We start from the raw sequence: 27,529 nt of genomic DNA, 5'->3' as shown, positions 1-27,529 counted from the left end.
TGAAAAATAATGTTTTACATCATCTACTGTCCTAATTATGGTTGATGAGGTTCTATAGGAGGTGTGGGTTCTATAGGAGGTCTATATTCTAAAACTAATTTCTTTTTAATATCCTCTTGAGATTTTAATATTGGTTGAAATAGAGTTTGTAGATTTTCTGTTAATCCAAGTTGTTGTAATTTGTTTTTTTCAACTTGGGTCTTTATTTTATTCTTAGCTTTGATATATTCTTTATTTCTTTTTAAAATATTATTCCAATCACTACTCCAATAAAATTAACATATATCTCTTTCACCTGCGGGTTTTCTAGTATTAACGAATATATATCCATGATCATCTGGGTTTTTCCATTTACAAACCTTTTTAAATGCATCTCTGTCCATTCCGTGATTAATCGATTGAATGATTTGAGATAAATCTTTATCGTTTAATTAAAATAATAAAAAACGATTTGCATTTTTCTAATGAACATAGAATCCATCCCGTAAAAAGATGGGATTGGTATATGCAGTGACATTTGTGATGTCTTCTTTTCGTGAAGAATTCTTGTTGAACAGCTTGATTTCTTTGCGCTACGCAGTCGTCAAACAATATTAAATTCTTTCGATTGCTATCAGTATTAGACAAGTGTGAGAGCGATTAGTATAAAATTGAGTTTTTAGTTAAAGTTTAAGAAATATGTTTTTATTGTTTACAACGAGCGCCTGTGGTTTAAAGAAACAAGTGCCTTTGGTGCCTACTTTTTCCTGAAAAATAGTCCAGATTATATTAGTCACTTTAGTTTAGTGTCTTTCCTATTTGTCACAATTATCCAGCTTTGAAAGCAACATGGCGTGTTGAAGTAAGCTAAAAGTTTCACTGTGGATTTGTGCAGATAACAGGCATAATAAATCGGTAAACTTGATATTTTATATGTAATTTTGTGTATAAGATTCTTCTTTTAATGTTTATCATTGTAAAGTTTGATGTCATTGCATATTAATGTATATTTTGATCAAAAGTCATGTCTGATAGAATTTTCCCTTTCCCGCTACTCAGTCACGTGACCTGCTGGTACTTTCCATAAGTTGATAAGTCTATAGTAATAGATATTTCATAAGTGAATTTGTAATAAGTTTTGTTATATTTTGTAGTCAATCTGTGAACAACAACAACTTTACTCTAAGAAGTTAGACGTTAATAAAGTTATAAAGAGTACAGAATTTGTTTTCACTGAATTGTTGAACGTCTGATTACCTTCTGCACCCACATTTGATATTGACGATTTAATGTCCAGAGGAAGTCAAAGTTTATAGTTATATTAATGGTGGATCACTATATGGTACTGGTGTTGAACAAAGTTTAGTTATACCAATTTCCTGATGATAGAAACCTCTGAAGAAATAACCTGTTTAAATTTTTATTGTTAAATTTTAAATGTAAACATTTTGTAAAGAATATTTGTTATATATTGCATGTATTTAAAAGTAACTTGTAAGGTTTAATATTGCAATTAGTCCTGGTATTTGTAACAGTAAAAGCAATTTAATTATAATAATTCATCATATTTAACTTAAAGATCTTAATCATAGTAAAAATCATTTACATTGTACAGTATAATAATAACTTGTCATTTAATCTTCTAAGAGTTATTGCTCAGAGTAAAGGCCCTAGAACTCGTTACCAAGTCAAAAAAGAGCAAGAATTTGCCAAAGAAGTCAAACTCGCACAAAGAAACAAATTCAGTTATGATGTAGAATTGAAATGTCAGGAACTATCTTCATTAATGATAGAAGAGGTTGATGTATCGATCAGAAGGAAATGTTTTGTTGAATGGTCTAAAGTATTTGAGAAATATCTTGAAGCTCAAGATATATATGAAAAGTATTGCACAGATGAAGAGATCTTGCAAGACAGAACAAGAGCACAGACAAAAGATTATTGCAGTAAGTTTAAAGAAAAGTTACAGAATTGGATTTCACAAGATGAAGTACAGAATGAATCAGAGATCAGACCTGAAGATAGTGTATCCCAGAGAAGAAGTAGAAGTAGTAGGTCTATTCATTCTGTCAGTTCTTCTGTTAAAGATCAGATTACTAAAGCCCAGCTGGAAGTCCAGTCTGAAATACTGAAGGAGAGACATGTAGTACAACAGAAGAAATTAGAATTGAAATTTCAAGAAGAGCAATTAAATCTTCGAGAGAAAATAGCTGAAGTTTAAGCCAGAAGTAGAGTAATGGAAAGTTCTATTGGTAATAAGAAGACATCAAAGTTGAAAGATAAAAGTTAAATTATTGATGTTAAAGCAGAAAAGTCAGAAGAGAAGACAGTACCATCATCAGATGAAGTTATGTTAAATATCATCAGGGAAATGAAGAAACCTGATAGTGAGATTGATAAATTTGATGGTAATTTCAAAGATTATAGAAGATTTGTAAGACAATTCAAGACAAAGATTGAATCCAATACAGCTGATTTGAATTAAAGAATGACATATCTGGAGCAGTTTACTACTGGTCAAGCGCATAGTATTGTTGTTGGATTCTCTCATTTAGATGCCAGAATTGGATATGAAAAGGCAAAGAAAGAGCTTGAAGATCGTTGGGGCGATCCAGAAGCTATTGCACAGAATTACATGGATACAGCTTTAGAATGGCCTAACATCAAACCTGATAATGTAAAACTTTTAGATAAATATGCAATTTGTCTTGCAGACTGTGAAAATGCTGTGGAAAGTATTGATGCCATGAAGGTTTTAGAATTTCTAAAAACATTACAACAGTTAGTTCAAAAGTTGCCTTACAATATGCATGAAAAGTGGAGAAACATCAGATATGAGAAAAAAGAGAAAGGTATTCCAATCAAATTTCATGATCTGGTCAGTTTTGTGAAACGAGAGGCTAAGAAGGCTAATGATCCAACCTTTGGTAAACAGTAACAGTCCAAGTTATCAATCCAATAAACACAGTAAACAGTTCAACAGTAGAACTACCTCAGCTACTACCAATACTACAATTCCTGAAGAAAGGTTGCAGAATCATAAGTCAAGCAACACTTACCAAAAGTCAAATAATACTTACCAGAAACAAAATTTGTCCACTTCAGCTGCTAAGTACAGTCAACAAAGTCATAAACCACAAAGTCAAAATGTCAAAGCTGAAAAAGAAAAGAGTGCTTCTGGAATGTCTAAAGGTTGTTTATTTTGCAATGATGTCCTGCATACCATTGCTCATTGAAGAAAACTGGATGAAAAGCCAATTAATGAGAAGCTCCTTTTATTAAGAAACATGTCTGTCTGTTTTGGATGTCTAAAGCAAGGACACCAGAGTAAAGTTTGTACCAATATTTCAAAATGTTCTCTTTGTCAAAGAAAACATCCTACATTGTTGCATACTAATTTACCTTCTACTAGTTCTGAGTCCAATAATAGAGATAGAAATGTTGTTACTAGTTGTAGTTGTCCTGAGGAATTACCGTCCCATATGGGGGTCGGGGTAGTTGAAGGAGAATGTACTTTAGCCATTGTTTTAGTCAAAGTTAAGATTCCAAATAGTGACAAGTTTATATCGAATTATGCATTTCTAGATAGTGGAAGTAGTGTTTCTTTTGTCAGTTCTAATTTGTTGAAAAGTTTAGGTGTTACAGGAAAGAAGAAAATACTTACCTTAAATACTATGGGTCAACCATATACCTACAATACAGAAGTTGTTAAAGGGTTAACTTATGGTGATATCCATGAAAGTCAAACTATTTCTTTGCCACTATTATACAGGAAAGATAAAATGCCAGTGTCAAGAAGTCATATCCCTAAGAAGCAAGATATTTGTCAATGAAACCATCTTAAAGATATTGAAATACCGGAAAGCCAAGCAGACATAGGACTTCTTCTTGGAAATAATATTGCGGATGCATATGCACCTTTACAAGTTATTACAGGACCTCCAGATAGTCCCCATGCAACCAGAACCAGATTAGGATGGGTATTATGGAATGTTGTAAGGAAAGATGCAAGTAATAAGGATTCCTCACTAGTTGTGAACAGGGCAGAAGTAAAAGCTTTAGAAGAAATTGAAGTACTTAACAGAATTGATAAGGCAGTAAGGAATTCATATGAAATAGATTTTCCAGAACGAGCTGCTGATGAGAAGAAAGAGTTATCCCACGAAGATAAAAGATTTTTATACATGGTTGAAGAAGCCACTAAGTTTCAAAATAATCATTATGTTGTACCTTTACCATTCAAGTCTCCATTTCCTATAGTCACAGATAACAGTAATCAAGTATTACCAAGATTATATGGTGTTGAAAGTAAAATGCTAAAAAGTCAAAAGTTTTATCAAGATTACAAGACATTTATGGATGGTATTATTGAAAAGGGGTTTGCAGTAAAAGTTGAAGATGATGATATTAACAGTGAAGAAAGTCAAAATAGAAGATGATATCTACCACATCATGGAATTTATCATCCGCGCAAACCAGAAAAACTAAGGACAGTTTTTGATTGTTCTGCAAAATGTTATGGTCAATCTTTAAATGATTTATTGTTACAAGGTCCAGATCTTACAAATAGTATCATTGGAGTCTTGTTACGTTTTCGACAAGAGTTATTCTGTTTTATGGCCGATATTGATTGTATGTTTTATGAAGTAAAGTTACCTAGAGATCAGCAAGATTATTTAAGGTTTTATTGGTGGCCTAATGCTGATCTGAGTAAAGAACCAGAAGTTTTCCGAATGACCGTCCATATATTTGGAGCCGTTTCATCGCCAAGTTGTGCGAACTACGCCTTGAAGAGGATAGCCTATGACAACAATGATAATTGTTCTACTGAGGTTTATAACACTATTCTAAAGAATTTTTATGTTGATGATTGTTTGAAGAGTTTAAAGTCATCTTAGGGAGTTATTTCATTGTGTCATGATTTAAGAGAAATTCTTAGTAAGGGTGGTTTTAAGTTGAGAAAGTGGGTCAGTAATTGTAGAGAATTGTTAGAGTCATTGCCAGTAGAAGATAGAGCCAAAGAAGTACAAAATATAGATCTAGAGTATGATGTCTTGCCTGCTGAAAGAGCTTTAGGGATTCACTGGTCAGTAGAAAATGATAGTTTCGAATTTAAAATTAACATCAAGAATCATACTAATACCAGAAGAAATATTCTCCCTATAGTCAGTTCAATATATGATCCTCTTGGTTTTGTAGCACCACTGATCCTACCAGCTAAGATTCTTCTTCAAGATCTGTGTAGAAGTGGACAAGGATGGGACCAAGAAATTGAATCCAAACAAGTAAAAAGATGGCAAAACTGGTTGTCTGATCTTCCTTCATTAGAAACAGTTCAAATACCTCGTTGTTTCAAAACAACAGAGTTTAGTGATGTATTTTCTTGTGATTTACACAATTTTTCTGATGCTAGTGAAAAGGGCTATGGAACAGTATCCTATCTTCGTTTTGAGAATAATTGTGGTAAAGTTCATGTTTGTTTGGTAATGAGTAAGTCTAGAGTAGCAGCATTGAAATCTATGACCATCCCTAGAATGGAGCTTACTGCTGCCTTAATGTCTGTTAAATTGAGTAAAGTAATTATGTTAGAATTAGAGATTCCTATTGATAAAGTTTATTATTGGACAGATAGTATGTCAGTTATTAATTATATTAGTAATGAATCAACTCGTTTTCATACTTTTGTGTCGAACAGAGTTTCTGCTATACGAGCTAATTCCGAAGTTGACCAATGGAATCACATAGAAGGAAAGTTAAACCCAAGTGATTTGTCATCTAGAGGTACCACAGTTAAGAAACTAGCAGAAAGTCAATGGTTTGACGGACCTTCCTTTTTGAAAATGCCAGAGTCTGAGTGGCAAAAGTCCAGTTCTAAGATGAGTTGCTTGAGAATGATCCTGAAGTCAAGGCAGTGTCAAATGTTATAATTCCTGAGTCTAGCAGTATAGAAAAGTTCGTTGAATATTTTTCGTCCTGGAATAAACTGAAAAGAATGGTTGGTTGGTTACTGCAGTTTATAAAGTTCATAAAGTTTTTGGTTGACAAGAAGAAAGTGTTTAGAAGTGAATTAGAATCTACAGTATCAGAAAGTCAACTTACAGAAATGATAGAAAGGAAGATTAACAGTATAAAGAAGTCTGATGAATGGAAACAGTATAGTCAATTAGATTTGGATAATTTACAAGAAGCAGAGTCATGTATATTGAAGATTGAACAAAAGAGATGGTTTTCTGAAGAGTTAAAAGTTTTAGATAATCAGCAAAGATTAAAGATGAAGTCAAGTCGTATCAAACGTCTTGATCCTGTTTTAGTTAGTGGTCTGATTAGAGTTGGAGGAAGACTCCATCGTTCTTCACTCGAGGATAAAGTTAAACATCCTGTAATTCTACCAAAGCAGTCACATGTATCATCATTATTGGTTCAAGATGCTTACAAGACAGTGGGTCATATGGGAAGAAATGCAACTTTAATGGAACTACGCCACAAGTATTGGATACTTCAAGTTAATTCTATAGTCCGAAGAACCATTCGAAACTGTTTAGTTTGCTCTATTTACCAATCAAGAGTGGGAAGTCAAAAGATGGCTGATTTACCTATGGAAAGATTGATTCCAGATGAGCCACCATTCTCCAGAACGGGAGTTGATTATTTCGGACCGTTTTTCGTTAAAGTAGGCCGTAGCAATGTCAAACGATATGGTGTATTATTTACTTGTTTGGCTACTAGAGCTATCCATTTAGAGGTTGCACATTTTCTTGACACCAATTCATGTATTAATGCATTAAGGAGATTTGTATCTCGCAGGGGTTGTGTTAAATATATTAGGTCAGATAATGGCACAAATTTAGTTGGTTCAGAAAAAGAGTTAAGAGAAGAATTAAATAAGTGGAATAGTAAACAGATTAATGATTATTTATTACAAAAGAATATTGTATGGAAGTTTAACCCACCCACTGGATCGCATTTCGGTGGTGTGTGGGAACGACAAATTCGTTCAGTTAGAGAAGTTTTGTATGCCGTAATTAAGGAAACCACTCCTCATGCTTTAGATGATGAGGCATTGTTAACAGTATTTTGTGAGGTAGAAAGAATTGTAAACAGTCGTCCTATTACTAGTTTATCAGATGATCCAAGTGATTTGGATCCTATCACACCAAATCATTTACTTCAGTTACAACCAAATTATAGTTTTCCTCCTGGTATATTTGATAGAAAAGATACTTATTTTAAACGTAGGTGGAAACAAGTTCAGTTTATAGCTAATACCTTTTGGGATAGGTGGCTTAAAGAGTATTTGCCGTCCTTACAGGAACGGAAAAAATGGACTGAGATTGAAAGAAATTTGAAGGAATCAGATTTAGTCTTATTAGTTGATGATTCTCAACCAAGAGGAACTTGGTTAATGGGTCGAGTAGTTGAAACATTTCCAGATTTTAAGGGATATGTTAGATCAGTAAAAGTTAAAACAAAGTATTCTACACTTATAAGACCTGTTAGCAAGTTGTGCTTGATTATGGAATCATAAAAGCAGTTACGTAAAAGTTTATTATGTAAAGTTATAATGTAAAAAGTTATATCAATTAAAGTCATACTATTTAAAGTTATATCAGTTAAAGTTTATTACATGTGAAGTTATAAATTTTGTCAAGTCAAATAATTGTATTAATTTGTAAAGTCAAAGTCATAATTAAGCATTAGATTTATCTATTGTGTATCTAGTTGTAAAGTATAGGCAATTGTATTGTGTATGTGCTTAGTAATTAGTTAAAGTCATAAATTAGTAGTATATGTTTTTAATTGCTTCCACGAAGTTACGCAATTAGAGGGTCGGTATGTGAGAGCGATTAGTATAAAGTTGAGTATTTAGTTAAAGTTTAAGAAATGTGTTTTTATTGTTTACAACGAGCGCATGTGGTTTAAAGAAACAAGTGCCTTTGGTGCCTACTTTTTCCTGGAAAATAGTCCAGATTGTATTAGTCACTTTAGTTTAGTGTCTTTCCTATTTGTCACAATTATCCAGTTTTTAAAGCAACATGGCGTGTTGAAGTAAGCTAAAAGTTTCACTGTGGATTTGTGCAGATAACAGGCATAATAAATCGGTAAACTTGATATTTTATATGTAATTTTGTGTATAAGATTCTTCTTTTAATGTTTATCATTGTAAAGTTTGATGTCATTGCATATTAATGTATATTTTGATCAAAAGTCATGTCTGAATTTTCCCTTTCCCGCTACTCAGTTAGTTACGTGACCTGCTGGTACTTTCCATAAGTTTAAGTCTATAGTAATAGATATTTCATAAGTGAATTTGTAATAAGTTTTGTTATATTTTGTAGTCAATCTGTGAACAACAACAACTTTACTCTAAGAAGTTAGATGTTAATAAAGTTATAAAGAGTACAGAATTTGTTTTCACTGAATTGTTGAACGTCTGATTACCCACAACAAGTCTAGATCATTAACATTTTTCGTAAGAAAAACTTTTATATCCGTTGGATGCTTTGCTTCAATGTAGTTATCTATGATCTCTTTTCTTTCCACTTCTTCTTCGTTTTCTTTGTAATATGTCTTGAACATATTCTAAAGCTTTGAGAAATTGATAATACGATTGCTCCAGCAGCTGCACTACCAGCTATTGCACCCGCCGCGGTAAGACCAGCAAAAATCAAAGGTAGGGAAAATATACATCCGCCTTTTTTTACATTTGTATCAATTCTTTCTAAGTCTATATCATCTCTGACTTTACAATATTTGTATTTATCAATAAGTTTTTAAGTTATGTTGATTTTTTTACCATTGAAAGTTATTACAGTTGGGGAATCTGTTTCAAAAGCTTCTATTATTTTCATAACTAAAGTTTCTGGTTTCATTTTTAAGGGGGTATATTTTACTCAATTCTCTTATTCTTCTATCAGCTATTTTAATTAAATGTTTTGCTTCTTCGAGTAATAAACAATAACCGGTTACATCTCCTTTTGTTTTTTCAATAGGAATATTTATGTTTACTCCTGTTTTGAAAAGATCTTCTTGATGGGCTATTAGATCAAAACAGAAGATTGGATGATTAATTGCAAAATCTACATATTCCAACTGAGGTGGATTTCCAAATAATTCACACATGTTTTTTTAGTTTCATTATAATCCTTTGTGGTTGGATTAAATGCTAAAGGTTGGTTAGGATAATTATTGTTGTTTAATCTTACTTGAACTTTATGAATTATAGGATCTTGAGTTTGGTTTATTGCCACTCTGAAGACATTATTGTTATTCGTTTGACAATCTGGTAAGTTCTTGAAACCAAACATTTAATATCTTGCTGGTGTTAGTGATTGGCCATGTGGTGGATTCTCCAGTTAAAGTCATGATACCTACCGTATTACGATGAAGAAAAGCTATTTCAATATCTTTAGTTAATGAGTTTAATATTCTCGTTTCTACTTCAATTGATGGTGTTATAACGGGTATGAAAAGTTGGAGATTCGTTATTTCTAATTTTGCATTTGAAACATTCTCTCCAAAGAATATCTTATCATCATTGATTTCTCTTTGTAGATGAATTTTATATGGTAACCTTTCTGTGTTCCAACAGACCGAATAAAGGATATAATTTCCAATTTAAGTAATTTCCCCACCTATTATTCTCAACAGCATTATTATACTGAACTACTCGTTTTTCGAATCCATGATTAGCTGCTCGAGCTACTCTTTCTATTGTGTTTCGAGCAACAACTCTCACTCTAGCTAAATCAGCATCATTTGCAAGATTTCTTACCGGTTCTTTTAAAACACTTCCATCGCCAACATTGGGTATCCAACCTGAGACTGAATCGAAATCTTTAGGATATAAAACAGTACTGTTTTCAACATTGTGTCGAATTCCCCAGGGTGTTTAATTGTTTCTTTCGGATTTGAACCAAATTCCAAAATCATCTCGCTAAATAAAGATGGAAAGAAATTGTTTTCTAACGTTGTATTTGTTTGTGGAACTTGATTCTGAGTGGCGTCTTTATTTTGAAATCGCATCTGAAATAAGCATCGGAAAGAAGCAACCAATTCGATAATGAATTTATTTCGAAGGTAATTCTACCACCATCATTCAATTGGGATTTAGAACCAACAGTCGGTGAGATGATAATATAATCCTCTTTTTTCTTGTTAAATGAATAACGAATCGGATCGTAAAATCTAAAAATTGGATCTAATATTTTATTTGCCATTTTTAAGGTTTAGAAATTGAGTAGAAAATTGTGGTCTGTTTTTTTCCAAAAAAGAGTTATCTCCCTTTCTAGAAGTTTCTAGACTAAAAATAACATTATTTAAAACGAGGCTATTTATAAACCGGATGTTATGTTATTTCATATAAGGGTCTTTTTAATATGCTTTTTTGATGGAATTGATCGAAGGTGTTTTGGAGTAAGAATTTATGAAATGTAGGGTGTATAGGTCTTTTTGGTGTAAGAATTTATGAAATGTAGGGAGTTTAGGTCTTTTTTGTTGACCTTTCAATTTGGTCGCACTTTCCCATTTAATGAAATGGAATGGGGAGTCCCCGTGCGACCAAATTGAAAGGTCCTATACTACTAATAATAAAAATTTTATTAATGATACTAAACTACAACAAGAGGTAGCAGGTTTGATAAGTTTTATTCAAAAACAATTGGTCAACGTAGTGAACAAATCTGAGTTACACAATTTAATTTCATTAATATCTAAATTAGATGATAAGATTGCAAAACAAAAATTAGACGTTCAACAATTAATAGATAACATTCCAGATGAAAATGGAGATACATTTCAACAGGAATTAAATGCTCTGCTCTTCAGTGAATTACAAAAAGAACTAACAAATATTAAACAACAAATACAAAACATAGATGATAGCGAAATCAAAACCTATATTCAACAACAAATACAGAACATGGATGATAGCGAAATTAAAACCTATACTCAACAACAAATACAAAATATTGATGATAGTGTTATCCAACAACAGTTAACCACTATTAATAACGAAGTTTTAAAACAGGAAAAAAAATATAGCCGCATTAAAAAAGCATCTCAAAGAAGAAAATAAATCATATTTTTTCAATCTTCCATTTAGAAATTTGAGTGATAAAGATACTTCTACTACTGATAATATTGATAAATCAAAATTGTAAATATGGATTTACAGCAAATATAAGAGTATTTTCTGCTTCAGATTTTCCCTACCCCCATAATATATTTGATAATGATTATCCATCAGCTTTTACTTTCAAAGGAAAAATTGTAATTGAAATTATTTTCCCTATGTAGGTAGAAGTTGAATCAATATTCTTCAAACAAGTCTCACTTTCATTTACTCAATTAACGCTCGTAAAGTTCTTCAGTTTATTAAGGTACAGAAAATGTAGAAACTAAAGAATTAGAAATTGACGACGAAAACAACAAGGATGATCATTTATATGAAATTAAAACGAGTGGAAAATATATAGATGGGTTTAGAATGTTAATCATACCAGATAGAGAAGATTGTTTTTTTTTCATTGAGTGAATTTGATATGTTATTGGAGACGGAAACTCCACCATCAATGAATATTATTAGAAATCTAAAACCACAAAAAGTAGAAGGAAGGCTAATCAGTTATCAGTTTTTACGAGCCACAGACTTTGAATATGTGAAAATATATTTTGTTAATAATAGTTTTTTACACGAACGCGGAATTATCTCTTCAACTAATTTATTTAGTCTTCGAGATAAACAATTTATAATATTTTCATCAATAATTAAACGTAATGTTGGAACAGAAGTTGGGGGTATATATACCTGTAAATGTTATTTGGGCTGTTCTTAAGAACATTTCAATAATTAAAGGACAAATTGAATTAGATGGAGAGATAATTCAAGATGGAGGACACAAACAATATATGAATCTTCTTGGTTTCAATGCCAAAACTTTTCAGAAAATCTTTTCTAAAATGGATTCAGAATCTGATGCTTCTGATTGGTATTTTACAGGAAATACCATTTTACTTAAAGACAATTTTAAAGAAATAAAAAGATCAAAAGCTGGTAGAGGAACCAGTTAACTACTTAAAAAGATAAATGAATATAAAGGTAAAAATTGTTGTATACTTACAGATGGTAACTGTTTTATGAAATGTGTAAATCATGTTTTGAACAAAGATTTAACAAATGAATTTTCATTAATGATAGAAAAGGAGTAATGACAACTGCTAGAATTAATGAATAAAATAAGGAATGTAATACTTCATTTCAAATTTATACTCACAATAATAACAATTTACGACCTAGAGATGTAAACAGGGAATTAGATTCGGTTTTATGTATACATAACTCACAATTCTGTCTCATAAGAAGAAATGAAAACAGTTTAGGTATTGAAGAAATAGAAGAAAATTATGAACAGATATGGAAAACATGTAGAGATGATAATGTCGTAACACAAGTTTCACCTTTAAAACTAAATGTATTTTTAAATATGAGTGATGATATATAGTAGAAATATTTGTAGGTACAGATTGCATTGATCAAATGTTAAAGTATTTAGATCAATATGATCAAAAAAGATTAACATTAATTTCTCATAACGGTAGAGGTTTTGAAACTGGATCAAGGTTAAAACCACAATGTCCACTAGTATCAGCTAAACGCATTCTCTCTCTACCTTTAACTAATTCATTCACCGATGAAGATTTGCTGAAAAATGGAAAAGAAAAAAAATAACTAATTATCTGCAAAATATTAATTTCACATTATTCCTGAACATGAAACATCAAAGATCACTGATATCAATATTGTAAAATACACCGAAGATAACTGCGAATCTTTAAGACACGAATGGGAACCTTACGCGAAACGAGAGACCATATGTCTTGGAGCATGCTTGATAAAATACAATAAGGTTATGAAAGACGCTGTATTCCAAAATGTTTCCAATAATCTAACGGTTCCTTCTCTATCTTTAAAGGGTTGGTATTTTCTGCTAACAGAAAATCATTTGAAACGGACAAAATGGATGGAAAATGTAGTAAAGGAATACACAGAACTCGAGAGTAGTATTTCACAAAGTGAAACACGAAGTGATAATATAATTGATTTATTTAAAGCTTTTTAATGAGCAGAAATTCAGACCTAGAACGGCTATTTTAAAAGTCTGGTTTAAATATCCTACCAACATGTTCTTCCAACCTATACCAGCTAAAGATAAAATTACTTTTACGAACAGATTAGGTAAGAAGGAAACTAGCACTAAAATCCGGTTCAGAAATGGTTTCTGTTATGATGTTTTAACATCGGTCGATATTCAAGAAAAAGTTAAAGCAGGTGGTAAAATACTCAAGATATTAGATGGGATAGTATATGAAGAAAATTTTAAAACTCCACCATACAGAGAATTCATTTTAATTTTGAGAGAACTTAGAAATAGATATAAAGGAGAAGGTAATATTGTGGGTAGTAATTGTATGAAAATATTAGGTAATTCCTTGTATGGTAAATCTATTCAGAAGGATATAACTACATCGAGACATCTATGGAGTGAAGCAACATTTAAAACCAACTTCGATTCACATGTCAAAAACTATGAAAAATTAAATAAGACTCAATACATAGTTGAGATAGAAGAAGAAGAAAAAGAAATACCTGAAACTTAATCTACTACACGACTAACACCTTGTCATTTGAGATCATTCGTTTTATCTTACAGTAAGAAAATAATGAACAATTTTATTCACGTAATAGATGGATTTTATAAACCGGAAATATACTATGCAGATACTGATAGTTTACACATTTCATCTAGCAATTGGGAAAAATTAAATGGAGCTGGGTTGGTGTCCGAAAATGATTATTGTAAAGGAAAGAATGATTACGGTGATGGTGGAATTATATATGGTTTATATTTAGCACTAAAAGTTAAATACAATATTATTATAACTTCTGACGGTATTCTAAAAGAAAAGAAAACGTTTAAGGGTTAGTCTTGAGGATAAGATAAGCGTAGAAGATTATATTCGATTAACTAGCGGGCATGATGTGATGAATGAATTTAAGAAAAAATGTGAAAAAAGTATCACAAATGGAATAGTTATTCCAAAGGATGATGATAAACAAAAGAAAGTTTTTAGAGCTTATCTAAATCTCGTTAAGAGAAAGCCACCAAATAGTGAAGGAATTATGTATCCTTACAAAGATGGAAAAGAATTGAACATGGATGAAAACTTTGAATTTGATGATTTTGATTATCTAACTATTCAAGAAGAGAATGAAGAGTGTTTAATTACAGAATAAATTTAGTTCTTTTGTTTTAAATGAAGTTGAATTACAATTTCCTCATTACCAAAATCTATAAATCTATTTTTACCATCTTTGATTTCCAGATTTATATCTTTAATCATAAAGGAATTAAGTGGTAAATATGTTGTGTATGGAGGGGGATATTGATAGTTTACTTTCAAACTTTATTTCACATCAAAATCCATTCAAACTTTCCTTTACGAAAATGAATTCTTAACTTCGCATTATTTACAATATCAACTATGTCTACTTGACTTTGCATTCGTGAAAGATGTAAGTTCGACCACTGTATTCTTGAGAGTTGTAAAGTCAACTTCTGCATTCTTGAACGTTAACCATATAAGCTAACGTGAGTAGTATATGAGCTCATAGATTGGTCGCATTTTTCCCCATTCCATTTCATTCCCATTCCATTTCATTTCATGGGTAAAATGCGACCAATCTATGAGCTCCCAAAAAAAAAAGACCTAAATTCCTTACATTTCATAAATTCTTACAGCAAAACATCCTACATTTCATAAAACATCCTACATTTCATAAATTCTTACATTAAAAAAGACCAAAAAACACCTTCAATCAATTTCCTATATTCCATCAAAAAAAGCATATTAAAATAATGTAGAAGGGAGATAAGTCTTGTTTTGGGAAAATTTCTACTCAAATTTTAAACCTTAAAAATGGCAAATAAAATATTAGATCCAATTTTTAGATTATACGATCCGATTCGTTATTCGTTTAACAAGAAAAAAGAGGATTATATTATCATCTCACCGACTGTTGGTTCTAAATCCCAATTGAATGATGGTGGTGGTAGAATTACCTTCGAAATAAATTCATTATCGAATTGGTTGCTTCTTTCCGATGCTTATTTCAGATGTGATTTCAAAATTAAAGATGGAACTCAGAATCAAGCACCACAAACTAATACAACTTTAGAAAACAATTTCTTTCCATCTTTATTTAGCGAGATGGTTTTGGAAGCTGGTTCAAACCCGATAGAAACAATTAAACATCCTGGGGAATTCGACACAATGTTGAAAACAGTTTTATATCCTAAAGATTTCGATTCAGTCTCAGGTTGGATACCCGATGTTGGTGATGGAAGTGTTTTAAAAGAAACGGTAAGAAACGTTGCAAATGATGCCGATTTAGATAGATTTCGGGGAAGGGAAATGTACAAATGTACAGGCCTAGGGTGGAGCAGACACTTTATTTAGAATTTAGGATTAAAGGTCTTGATATTGGGTTTTCTTCTGTTCTTATTCTGATCTGAAATTAGAAAAAATAACTCGCCCGATGGGCGAGAAGTATAGTATCTGTCATGTACTGATTGTTTTTAGTTTACTATGAACAATATTATCATTTAAGTTCTTATTTTTTGAATATGCAACTATCATTTTCTGCTTATAGACATGGGGGAATTTCTCTTGAAGGCTCTTATAGTGGGCATGAACTATCTTGCTTGCTCGATTGCTGGTTGTATTAAACGGGACAACAAAGGGTGCTATGCCTACAATATGATGAATATTTAGTCCTATAGGTCTTGCTGTATTCAATGTCTCAATCCAATGGGCCTCCCTAGATTGACGGAATTTGGTAGTTTCATCTTCGGGCAAGTCAATTTCTATACGCTCAATTGGGATTAGGGTGAGATCGTCTATTGAATGGTCGTCGAGGTTGAAATGATTAGAAACAGGCTTGTCTTTCTTTAATTTGATGTCTGACCTATGAGCATTAAAGCGAGTTCGTAAATTATTCTTAGTTTCTCCTACATATTGTTTGGGGCATTTCTTGCATGAAATTAAATATATTACATTCGAATGTTCACATGTTAGATGTTCCTGGATCGGGTACCTTTTATTCGTAGAGTTGCTTACAAAATAATGAGTTTCTGATATAAAGGGACATGTTTTGCATCTACTGGACAAACATGGAGCACTTCTTAAACCTTGATGTACTTCGGCATAAAGTCTGTTTTTAGCTGCTATCTGTGCTAAGGTGGAATTTTTTATGTTTCGTAAAAATCGTTTAGAGTACCCACGCTCTTTCAGTTTTGAGAAAACAATCGTACAGGCTTGGTTGAAATCAGAAGATCTTGTACAAATTCGATGAAATCGTAAAACTTGTGACTTAATTATACCAGAAAAGGTATGTTTTGGGTGAAAGGAGCTCTTGTGCAAGAGTTGATGAGTATCAGTTTCTTTGAAATACACTCTTAATATCCAGTTTATTTGTTTCTGCTATGGAATCTCCCTTAAAGACTGTGGTATGCTTTTGTCACTCACGTTTGCGGTTAGTTTGATAGAAGGATGGTGGTTGTTGAGAATTTCAAAGAATTCCCAAAACTGTTCGATTGAATAAGTCCAAACCATAAAAATGTCATCCAAAAAGCGTCCGTAAAAAAGTGGGTCAAATATACAGAGGGGCAACACCTCACGTTCCCACTCCATTGCTGTCCCTGAAGTTTGTAAATATGTTTTACCATTAAATGTGAAATCGTTTCGACTAAGACAAATCTCTAAAAGCTGTAGAATTGCATCGTCGGGTCTGTTTGGATCTGGGTTTCTATTAAAAGCTTTACGAACTGCCGTTAAACCAGTAGTGTTATCGATATTGGTATACATAGAAGAAACGTCGATAGAAATTAAAATAGCATTAGAGGGAACTCGCAGATTTTTTATTTTATTGACAAAATCGGTTGTGTCTTTAAGGTAGGCGCGATGCTGGCATGCTAGAGGTAGTAAGAAATGATCAATGTATTCTGACACTGCATATGACTCACTACCACAGTCAGATATAATCGGGCGGCCTTTAGGGATTTTATTCGAGATAAACCACTCCTTGGTTGGATTCTTATGGATTTTAGGCAAAGTGTACAAATGTCTCTCGCGACAATCAGGTTTGGCAGACAGATAGTCATATTGTTTCTGTTTGAGATAACTAGTTTTGACTAAATCGGCAAGAATATTATTAATCATGTTAGCAGTTTCTTTGAAAATTGGTTTCCGTAAAATGGCATAATGTTTAGGATTATTCAGTTGATTCTCTGCTTCTGAAACGTAATCCTCCCTATTCAGAATGACACAACATGAACCTTTGTCACTCTTTTTAATAACAATGCTATCGTCTTTCTTAAGTAAGTTTAACGCTTCACGTTCCACTCGTGTGAGATTAGGCTTTTCGTGTGTTATGGAAAGGTTCACTGACTATTCATACTCGCAAATGCTTTCAATATTTCAGGATGGATGGCGGCCTGAGGGGGTGTCCACGTGGATTTAGGAATAAACATTGTTCTAGCACCACATGGCGAGTGGTTTCGAAAAAAATATGTGCAGCTAAGATTTCGTTGAAATCGTTCAATGGATGGTCGGAGATAATTCAAGTTAGCTATCTTTGGTGTTGGAATAAACTTAAGTCCACGGTCTAAGATTGAATGCTGAAGGTGTGTGAGAATTTTGCGGCTCAAGTTAACTACAGTTTGGCCTAGCGGTGGCCTCTCAGTATTTTTATCCCCAGTAATTAGTTTAAAGACTCGATGCTTGAAGCTGGTGTATCCAAAACAAATAGATGCTGTTTGCTGTTTCTGGAGACCAATGAAGATTATCAACTGTTTCGAATTCTTCTTCGTAGGGTGGTAAGATTGATGCGCTGTTGATACTGGACTCCATCATCATGTTGTTGAGAGTGCTGAGGTTCTGTTGTGCTTTCTTCGAGATTTTATTTGAAATGGGTATGCATGTGAAGAAGATCTTGGAGTTTGGGAAGGTTTTGTTGGCTGTGGCGATTAATTTCTCGGCTTGGTTAAAGGAGGTCTTTGGTATCTGATCACGGTTGTTGAGGCCTACATGAAGAATAATGGTAGTAGGTTTGGGATCATGGTCGTATGATTCCAGGATTGACTGTATGTGATGGATTTGGGCACCGGGGCAAGAATGCATTTCGGTGTCTGAACTGGTTTTGGTAATTCGATTCAGGTTAGATGATCCAATTATTAAGGTAGATTTCTTTAGAGCAGGTAGTTTCCATAATGATTTGTCCTTGGTTTGGTGATAATACGATTTGGTAGCGGATATAATGGTCGTCGACGGTGTGATTGGTACTGGTTTGGTAGTTGTTAGAATTGTAGCATTGGGAACGGACTGGGATCTGGTTCGAGGAGGGGAAGGTCTGGATACACGTCTCGACTTGGATGGAGACTGAGGGGTGGTTTGCTGGTCCAAAAACGCACAGAAGGAAGAAAGGTTGGCGGATCCTGGATCACGTGGTGAAGATTCAGATGGTGTGGAAGGGGAAGACGAGTCTGAAAGTGAAAAGAGAAGGGGTGTGCCCTCTCTACGAGAGCGTTTACCTATGTCTGCTGGACTAGGAGTAGGTGAACTTCGGGCTCGTTTAGGGGTTTGGTTCGGCAGCGTGGTGGCTCTAGATGGTGCAGGTGTAGTGTCCATTTCAGTTGGTAGAGATATGGTTACTCTGGTTTTTGTTTCGTTGATTGTTTGGTAGAATTTGGAGATTACAGCTTGAGTGAGACGTTTCCCATAGGAGCGACGGGCCCAGGACAGGGCACGAGAAATGATGCGGTCGACGGCAGGTGATGATAAAGACTTGGTACGAATGGTGGTCAGCTTCTTTTGAAGTGTGGTTTGGTAATGGTCTATCAGGACCTGCGTAACCTTACAGAGCCATGTCCGATTGAGGGATCTAATATTCGCGTCGACAGCTGATGTTTTTATTGCTGGGCGGATAAAACTATCCAACTCAGAGACTTTGCGTTTGAAGGTAAACGCTGGTTGGCCTTGCTGTTGAAGGGTAAGGATTGCCAAATGATGGAGGCACTGCAAAACTTGGAAGAACACCTTCACAAAGGGTTCTTCCCTCTTTATGAGTGGGGACTGGTTGGCGTCGGTGGGCTGGTAGTCGTTTCTGTTGTTGGTCAGGTCGATGGTTACCTCTTGATTGGTAGGCTGTGTTGTAGGTAGGTCGGCGATGGGGTGGGATATAGCTGGATGGGTTGGTTGGTGGTCGGCGATTGGTAGGTGGTAGAGGTCGATGGAAGACAGGGCCGTTGTAGGGTACGTGATATTGGTTTGGTTGACGATTAGTGTTTCTATTTCTGGCTTCTTGCCAGTGGTTGTTGTAGTTGGGGAGCATAATGAAAATAACTTGGGGTTAGAAGGGAATGTACAGCGGATGTAACAGGAGGAAACTGTATATGCTAGCGTGAAAATGTTGGGATCAAATTATGCAAATAAGTCAAACTGGGTTTGGGGATATATACAGCAAGATGAAAAATGCAAAAAAATATATATTTAGGTGATAAATAACGCTAACAATGATGTGAAAATTATAACAAGTAAAAAAAAAACTTACGCAATTGACACGAAGCGGTTTTCGAAATATTATCCTTTTTCAAGTGTCGAGAAAAGTTTCCTTAGGCTTACCATATATAATTCATCTACAAAGAGAAATCAACGACGATAAGATATTCTTTGGAGAGAATAATTCAGATGCAAAATTAGAAATAACGAATCTCCAACTTTTCATACCCGTAATAACACCATCAATTGAAGTAGAAACGAGAATATTCAACTCGTTAACTAAAGATATTGAAATAGCTTTTCTTCATCGTAATACGGTAGGTAGCATGACTTTAACTGGAGAATCCACCACATGGCCAATCACTAACACTATTAAACCAGCAAGATATTTAATGGTTGATTTCAAGAACTTACCAGATTCTCAAACGAATAACAATAATGTCTTTAGAGTGGCAATGAACCAAACTCAAAATCCTTTAATCCATAAAGTTCAAGTAAGATTAAACAACGATAATTATCCTAACCAACCTTTAACAAGTAATCCAACCACAAAGGATTATAATGAATTGTATAGAAACTATAAAAATATGTGTGAATTATTTGGAAATCTACCTCAGTTTGAATATGTAGATTTTGCAATTAATCATCCAATCTTCTGTTTTGATCTATCAGCTCACCAAGAAGATCTTTTCAAAACAGGAGTGAACATAAATATTCATATTGAAAAAACACAAGGAGATGTAACAGGTTATTGTTTATTATTGGAAGAAGCAAAACATTTAATTAAAATAGCAGATAGAAGAATGATAAGAATTGAGTAAAAAATACACCCTTAAAAATGAAAGTAGAAACTTTAGTTATGAATATAATAGAAGTTATTGAAACAGCTTCACCAACTGTTATAACTTTCAACGGTAAAAAAATCAGTATAACTAAAAAACTTATTATTAAATACAAATATTGTAAAATCAGAGACGATATAGAATTAGAAAGAATTGATACAAATGTAAAAAAAAGGTGGATTTTTACCTTTCCTTTTACCTTTAATATTTGGTGGTATTGCAGCGGCGGGTGCAGCTACTGGGGGAATATCTGCCGCAGTCAAAGCTGCCAACGCAAAGAAAGCAGCTGATGCTAAAGCCGCTGAAGAACGCAAACATAATTTAATAATGGAAAAAGAAGGCAAAGGTTCAGGAATGGTTGAAATCATAGGCACAATAAAAGAATTTGGAAAAAGATTTGGGGAAGAATCCATGTAAACTGTTAAACAAAGATTAAATAAATTAGTAGATAGTATTGACACGGGTGAAGTCAAAGTCAAACATAAGGGTAATGGAATATTTTTAAAAAATATACACACTGGAGAAGGAATATACCTTTCAAAGTATAAAGGAGAAGGAGTGATTTTTGGAACAAATTAAAATAATAAACAATGGGCAAAAAATTTAATCATTCAGAAATATTTCCTAATAACCCAATGCACATGTGTATATGCGGTAGTTCCGGTTCTGGGAAAACTCATCTCACTTTTAACATGTTGACAACACCAAACCTTTTAGATTTTGATTCTTTGTATATCTACACAACAACACCAGAGCAATCGTATTATCAATTTCTCAAAGCTTTAGAATATCTACCAAAGAAAGATGTTCAAGACCTATTTCAATATTACGAAGAAAATAAAGAAGAAGTGGAAATAAAAGATATCTTAGATAACTACATCGAAGGAAAGAATCCAACGGATATAAAAGGTGTTCTTATGAAAAATGTTAATGATCTAGACTTGTCTAATATTGATAGCAAACGAAAGAACTTAATATTGTTTGACGATTGTGTAGCGCAAAGAAATCAATTCTGTTGAACAAGAATTCTTCACGAAGGGAAGACATCACAAGTGTCACTGCATATACCAATCCCAATCTTTTTACGGGATGGATTCTATGTTTATTAGAAAAAATGCAAATTGTTTTTTTATTATTTGAATTAAACGATAAAGATTTATCTCAAATCATTCAGTCGATAAATCACGGAATGGACAGAGATGCATTTAAAAAGGTTTGAAAAACTCAATGGAAAACCCCAGGTGATCATGGATATATATTCGTTAATACTAGAAAACCTGCAGGTGAAAGAGTTATGACAGACATTTGTTAAATTTTATTTTTTAAAAAATGGATAATTGGAATAATATTTTAAAAAGAAATAAAGAATATATCAAAGCTAAGAATAAAATAAAGACCCAAGTTGAAAATAACAGATTACAACAACTCTGATTAACGGAAAATCTACAAACTCTATTTCAACCCATATTTAAATCTCAAGAGGATATTAAAAAGAGACTCATCCCTCCTATAGAACCCACACCTCCTATAGAACCTCATCAAATAGAATATCCCATTGATGGTATTATAATTAGAACATTAGAACATATAAAACGTTATTTTTCAAACCCTGACCCAGATTTACCAAAGAGCATTTCACCAATTGTTGATCATGATGGGTTATTGTTTAATGAATATGGAATAAAATTTAATAAATTTTACCCTTTATTCGAACTCGATAAAAAAGACTTTACATTTACATTTACAACAGAAGGATTAATAGATTTAATGAATGGGGGGGGGGGGGGATGTTGGTATAGCCGATTATAAGGATTTAGTAGCTTACTCAAAATTTCTAGATGCTTTAAGAACGTCGGGACCCGAAAAGCAGTTATATAAGAGCAATTGAACATAAAGATAAATACGAAGTTAACGAAGTGGGAGATTATGCAGAAGATTATACACCAATCATACAAGAAATAGACGAATTCGATGATATGGTGGCATCTGGAGAAGGTAAAACTTTTTTATCCGATAACAACGAAGAATTGCTTAATAGATTTTGAATAATATTAGCGGCAATGAAGGAAGGACATCGATCGCACAGACAATATAATGAAGAAAAAGGTATTATAGATAAAAATGATTATAAAAGCGTGATTAAAAATGTCAAATAAAGAACAACTATTCGTCATCATCTCAAATAAACCAGACATTAAAGTGTCTCTAGATTATGAGTACGAACTCGATCGCAATCAAGAATATGAATTGGGATTAAAGTATTTCTCTGATTACAATTCCATTAGAAATATAAACGAAAAAAATAATCAAATAAAAATATCAACAGATAATGGATTTCGGGGAAGGGAGGGTTTGATTCTCCCAAATGTACAGGCCTAGGGTGGAGCAGACACTTTATTTAGAAATTAGGATTAAGGGTCTTGATATTGGGTTTTCTTTTGTTCTTATTCTGATCTGAAATTAGAAAAAATAACGTATAGAAGTATAGTATCTGTTATCTGCTGATTGTTTTTAGTTAACTGTGAACAATAATATCATTTAAGTTCTTATTTTTTGAATATGCAACTATCATTTTCTGCTTATAGACATGGGGGAATTTCTCTTGATGGCTCTTATAATAGGCATGAACTATCTTGCTTGCTCGATTGCTGGTTGTATTAAATGGGACAACAAAGGGTGCTATGCCTACATTATGATGAATATTTAGTCCTATAGGTCTTGCTGTATTCAATGTCTCAATCCAATGGGCTTCCCTAGATGGACGGAATTTGGTAGTTTCATCTTCGGGCAAGTCAATTTCTATACGCTCAATTGGGATTAGGGCGACATCGTCTATTGAATGGTCGTCGAGGTTGAAATGATTAGAAACAGGCTTTCTTTAATTTGATGCCTGACCTATGAGCATTAAAGCGAGTTCGTAAATTATTCTTAGTTTCTCCTACATATTGTTTGGGGCATGAAATTAAATATATTACATTCGAATGTTCACATGTTAGATGTTCCTGGACCGGGTACCTTTTTTTTTCGTAGAGTTGCTTACAAAATAATGAGTTTCTGATATAAAGGGACATGTTTTGCATCTACTGGACAAACATGGAGCACTTCTTAAACCTGTAGGTACTTCGGCATAAAGTCTGTTTTTAGCTGCTATCTGTGCTAAGGTGGAATTTTTTATGTTTCGTAAAAATCGTTTAGAGTACCCACGCTCTTTTAGTTTTGAGAAAACAATCGTACAGGCTTGGTTGAAATCAGAAGATCTTGTACAAATTCGATTAAATCGTAAAACTTGTGACTTAATTATACCAGAAAAGGTATGTTTTGGGTGAAAGGAGCTCTTGTGCAAGAGTTGATGAGTATCAGTTTCTTTGAAATACACTTTAATATCCAGTTTATTTGTTTCTGCTATGGAATCTCCCTTAAAGACTGTGGTATCGATGCTTTTGTCACTCACGTTTGCGGCTAGTTTGATTGAAGGATGGTAGTTGTTGAGAATTTCAAAGAATTCCCAAAACTGTTCGATAGAATAAGTCCAAACCATAAAAATGTCATCCAAAAAGCGTCCGTAAAAAAGTGGGTCAAATGGACAGAGGGGCAACACCTCACGTTCCTACTCTGCCATGAAAAGGTTTGCGTACGAACGGGCGAATCGTTTGCCCATTGCTGTCCCTGAAGTTTGTAAATATGTTTTACCATTAAATGAAATCGTTACGACTAAGACAAATCTCTAAAAGCTGTAGAATTGCATCGTCGGGTCTGATTGGATCTGGGTTTCTATTAGAAGCTTTACGAACTGCCATTAAACCAGTAGTGTTATCGATATTGGTAAACATAGAAGAAACGTCGATAGAAATTAAAATAGCATTAGAGGGAACTCGAAGATTTTTTATTTTATTGACAAAATCGGTTGTGTCTTTAAGGTAGGCGCGATGTTGACATGCTAGAGGTAGTAAGAAATGATCAATGTATTCTGACACTGCATATGACTCACTACCACAGTCAGATATAATCGGGCGGCCTTTAGGGATTTTTTTCGAGATAAACCACTCCTTGGTTGGATTTTTATGGATTTTAGGCAAAGTGTACAAATGTCTCTCGCGACAATCAGGTTTGGCAGACAGATAGTCATATTGTTTCTGTTTGAGATAACTAGTTTTGACTAAATCGGCAAGAATATTGTTAATCATGTTAGCAGTTTCTTTGAAAATTGGTTTCGGTAAAATGGCATGTTTAGGATTATTCAGTTGATTATCTGCTTCTGAAACGTAATCCTCCCTATTCAGAATGACACAACATGAACCTTTGTCACTCTTTTTAATAACAATGCTATGTCTTTCTTAAGTAAGTTTAACGCTTCACGTTCCACTCGTGTGAGATTAGGCTTTTCGTGTGTTATGGATAGGTTCACTGTTTGGCTATTCATACTCGCAAATGCTTTCAATATTTCAGGATGGATGGCGGTCTGAGGGGGTGTCCACGTGGATTTAGGAATAAACATTGTTCTAGCACCACGTGGGGGGTGGTTTCGAAAAAAATATGTGCAGCTAAGATTTCGTTGAAATCGTTCAATGGATGGTCGGAGATAATTCAAGTTAGCTATCTTTGGTGTGGGAATAAATTTAAGTCCACAGTCTGAGATTGAATGCTGAAGGGGTGTGAGAATTTTGCGGCTCAAGTTAACTACAGTTTGGCCTAGCGGTGGCCTCTCAGTATTTTTATCCCCAGTGATTAGTTTAAAGACTTACTCGATGCTTGAAGCTGGTGTTTCCAAAACAAATAAATGCTGTTTGCTGTTTCTGGAGACCAATGAAGATTATCAACTGGTTCGAATTCTTCTTCGTAGGGTGGTAAGATTGATGCGCTGTTGATACTGGACTCCATCATCATGTTGTTGAGAGTGCTGAGGTTCTGTTGTGCTTTCTTCGAGATTTTATTTGAAATGGGTATACATTTGAAGAGGATCTTGGAGTTTGGGAAGGTTTTGTTGGCTGTGGCGATTAATTTCTCGGCTTGGTTAAAGGAGGTCTTTGGTAGCTGTTGTTGAGGCCTACATGAAGAATAATGGTAGTAGGTCTGGGATCATGATCGTATGATTCCAGGATTGACTGTATGTGATGGATTTGGGCACCGGGGCAAGAATGTATTTCAGTGTCTGAACTGGTTTTGGTAATTCGATTCAGGTTAGATTATCCAATTATTAAGGTAGATTTCTTTAGAGCAGGTAGCTTCCATAATGATTTGTCCTTGGTTTGGTGATAATACGGTTTGGTAGCGGATATAATGGTCGTCGACGGTGTGATTGGTACTGGTTTGGTAGTTGTTAGAATTGTAGCATTGGGAACGGACTGGGATCTGGTTCGAGGGGGGGGGGGGGGGGGGAGGTCTGGATACACGTCTCGACTTGGATGGAGACTGAGGGGTGGTTTGCTGGTCCAAAAACGCACAGAAGGAAGAAAGGTTGGCGGATCCTGAATCACGTGGTGAAGGGGAATACGAGTCTGAAAGTGAAAAGAGAAGGGGAATGCCCTCTTTACGAGAGCGTTTACCTATGTCTGCTGGACTAGGAGTAGGTGAACTTTGGGCTCGTTTAGGGGTTTGGTTCGGCAGCGTGGTGGCTCTAGATGGTGCAAGTGTAGTGTCCATTTCAGTTGGTAGAGCTCGATGGAAGACAGGGCCGTTATAGGGTGCGTGATATTGGTTTGGTTGACGATAAGTGTTTCTATGTCTGGCTTCTTGCCAGTGGTTGTTGTAGTTGGGGAGCATAATGAAAATAACGAGGTTAGAAAGGGAATGTACAGCGGATGTAACAGGAGGAAACTGTATATGCTAGCGTGAAAATGTGGGGATCAAATTATGCAAATAAGTCAAACTGGGTTTGGGGATTTATAAAGTAAGATGAAAGTTATGATGAAAAGTGCAAAAATATATATTTAGGTGATAAATAACGCTAACAATGATGTGAAAAATTATAACAAGTAAAACAAAAACTTACGCAATTGACACGAACCGGTTTCTTTCTGTCTTTTCGATTTTTTCTGTAAATCTTCATCAGTGAATGAATTAGTTTAAGGTAGAGACAGAATTCCTCTGGGCGTTTTTAAAGGGCATTTTGTTAGTTTTTTATGTTTTTGATCTAGATCCAGTTATCAAAACCGCTAGCGTTATGAGCAATTAATATTATTCTTATTCTTTTTTGATCTATTTTTCCTAAACGTTGTAACATTTGATCGATGCAATCTGTACCTACAAATATTTCTACTATATTAGTCATGAGTTTGTTGTAAAATTCTTCTGGAATGGGATCTGTCGGCTTTAAATCTGGAAAGAGATTATTTATTCTGTTTAACAATTTTCTTATTTTTTATAGATTAATTAACGTGCAAGAATAAGGTATGGCTTTATTTTCGTTATAGGTTTCGCAATCCCATGCGTATAAACAATCATCGGGAATGGTTGGAAAAACGTTTAGAGGTGAAACTTGCGTTACCGCATTATCATCTTTACAAGTTCTACATACATTTTCATCGTAATTATTTTCTATTTCTTTAATGCCTAAGGTTTTGTTATTTCTTCTAATGAGACAGAAATGTTCTTTGTGTAAATAAAATACCCAATCTAATTCTTCGGATACTTTCTTTGGTTGAAAATGTCTATGTTTGGGCATATAAATTTGAAAATAAGTATTAAATTTCTTATTGAATTCGCAGATTCTAGCAGATGTCATAACTCCTTTTCTGTTTGATATTGAAAAACTGTTGATGAAATCTTAAAAATCTCTCGTGTAGTCTTCGTTTAAAACACGATTAACGCACTTTACAAAGCAGTATCCATCGCTCGGTATATAACAATTTATACCGATATATTTTTTATCTTTTTGAGTAGGGTAACACCACTACCCTTTTTTGATCTTTTTATTTCTTTGAAATTGTTATTACGAAAAATTATAATTCCTGTGAAATACCAATCAGAAGCATCTGATTTTATATCCACTGTTGCGAAAAAATTGCGAAAAGTTTTGGCATTAAAACCTACAAATTGCATGCCTTGTTTATATCCTCCATCTTCAGTTATCTCTCCATTTATTTCAATTTGACCTT

General features: G+C 33.8%; 6 protein-coding genes across 6 annotated transcripts; 5 read left to right on the top strand and 1 right to left on the bottom strand.

Moving 5' to 3' along the window:
- Nucleotides 1–492: 492 nt before the first annotated feature.
- Nucleotides 493–2,200, top strand: LOTGIDRAFT_157234 (hypothetical protein; the record flags this gene model as incomplete). Its single annotated transcript, XM_009048994.1, has 2 exons — nt 493–501; nt 1,595–2,200. 2 exons carry the CDS (start codon nt 493–495, stop codon nt 2,198–2,200), a joined length of 615 nt encoding a protein of 204 aa, XP_009047242.1.
- Nucleotides 2,201–6,082: 3,882 nt separating this feature from the next.
- LOTGIDRAFT_157233 (hypothetical protein) lies at nt 6,083–8,414 on the top strand (the record flags this gene model as incomplete). The annotated part of the gene is made up of 2 exons (XM_009048993.1): nt 6,083–6,358; nt 8,316–8,414. The coding sequence occupies 2 exons, from the start codon at nt 6,083–6,085 to the stop codon at nt 8,412–8,414; spliced, it is 375 nt and encodes a 124-aa protein (XP_009047241.1).
- Nucleotides 8,415–9,538: 1,124 nt separating this feature from the next.
- LOTGIDRAFT_157232 (hypothetical protein) lies at nt 9,539–10,196 on the bottom strand (the record flags this gene model as incomplete). The annotated part of the gene is made up of 2 exons (XM_009048992.1): nt 9,539–9,813; nt 10,067–10,196. 2 exons carry the CDS (start codon nt 10,194–10,196, stop codon nt 9,539–9,541), a joined length of 405 nt encoding a protein of 134 aa, XP_009047240.1.
- A 2,962-nt stretch (nt 10,197–13,158) lies between these two features.
- Nucleotides 13,159–13,635, top strand: LOTGIDRAFT_157231 (hypothetical protein; the record flags this gene model as incomplete). The annotated part of the gene is made up of 1 exon (XM_009048991.1): nt 13,159–13,635. The coding sequence occupies one exon, from the start codon at nt 13,159–13,161 to the stop codon at nt 13,633–13,635; it is 477 nt and encodes a 158-aa protein (XP_009047239.1).
- Nucleotides 13,636–14,955: 1,320 nt separating this feature from the next.
- LOTGIDRAFT_157230 (hypothetical protein) lies at nt 14,956–15,495 on the top strand (the record flags this gene model as incomplete). Its single annotated transcript, XM_009048990.1, has 1 exon — nt 14,956–15,495. One exon carries the CDS (start codon nt 14,956–14,958, stop codon nt 15,493–15,495), a length of 540 nt encoding a protein of 179 aa, XP_009047238.1.
- Nucleotides 15,496–19,919: 4,424 nt separating this feature from the next.
- On the top strand, nt 19,920–20,852 carry LOTGIDRAFT_157229 (hypothetical protein; the record flags this gene model as incomplete). The annotated part of the gene is made up of 2 exons (XM_009048989.1): nt 19,920–20,340; nt 20,659–20,852. The coding sequence occupies 2 exons, from the start codon at nt 19,920–19,922 to the stop codon at nt 20,850–20,852; spliced, it is 615 nt and encodes a 204-aa protein (XP_009047237.1).
- Nucleotides 20,853–27,529: the final 6,677 nt, after the last annotated feature.

This window comes from Lottia gigantea, assembly GCF_000327385.1.
Source record: "Lottia gigantea unplaced genomic scaffold LOTGIsca_13, whole genome shotgun sequence".
Taxonomy (NCBI): Eukaryota; Metazoa; Mollusca; class Gastropoda; family Lottiidae; genus Lottia; species Lottia gigantea.
This window is presented reverse-complemented; position numbering and strand designations above follow the sequence as displayed.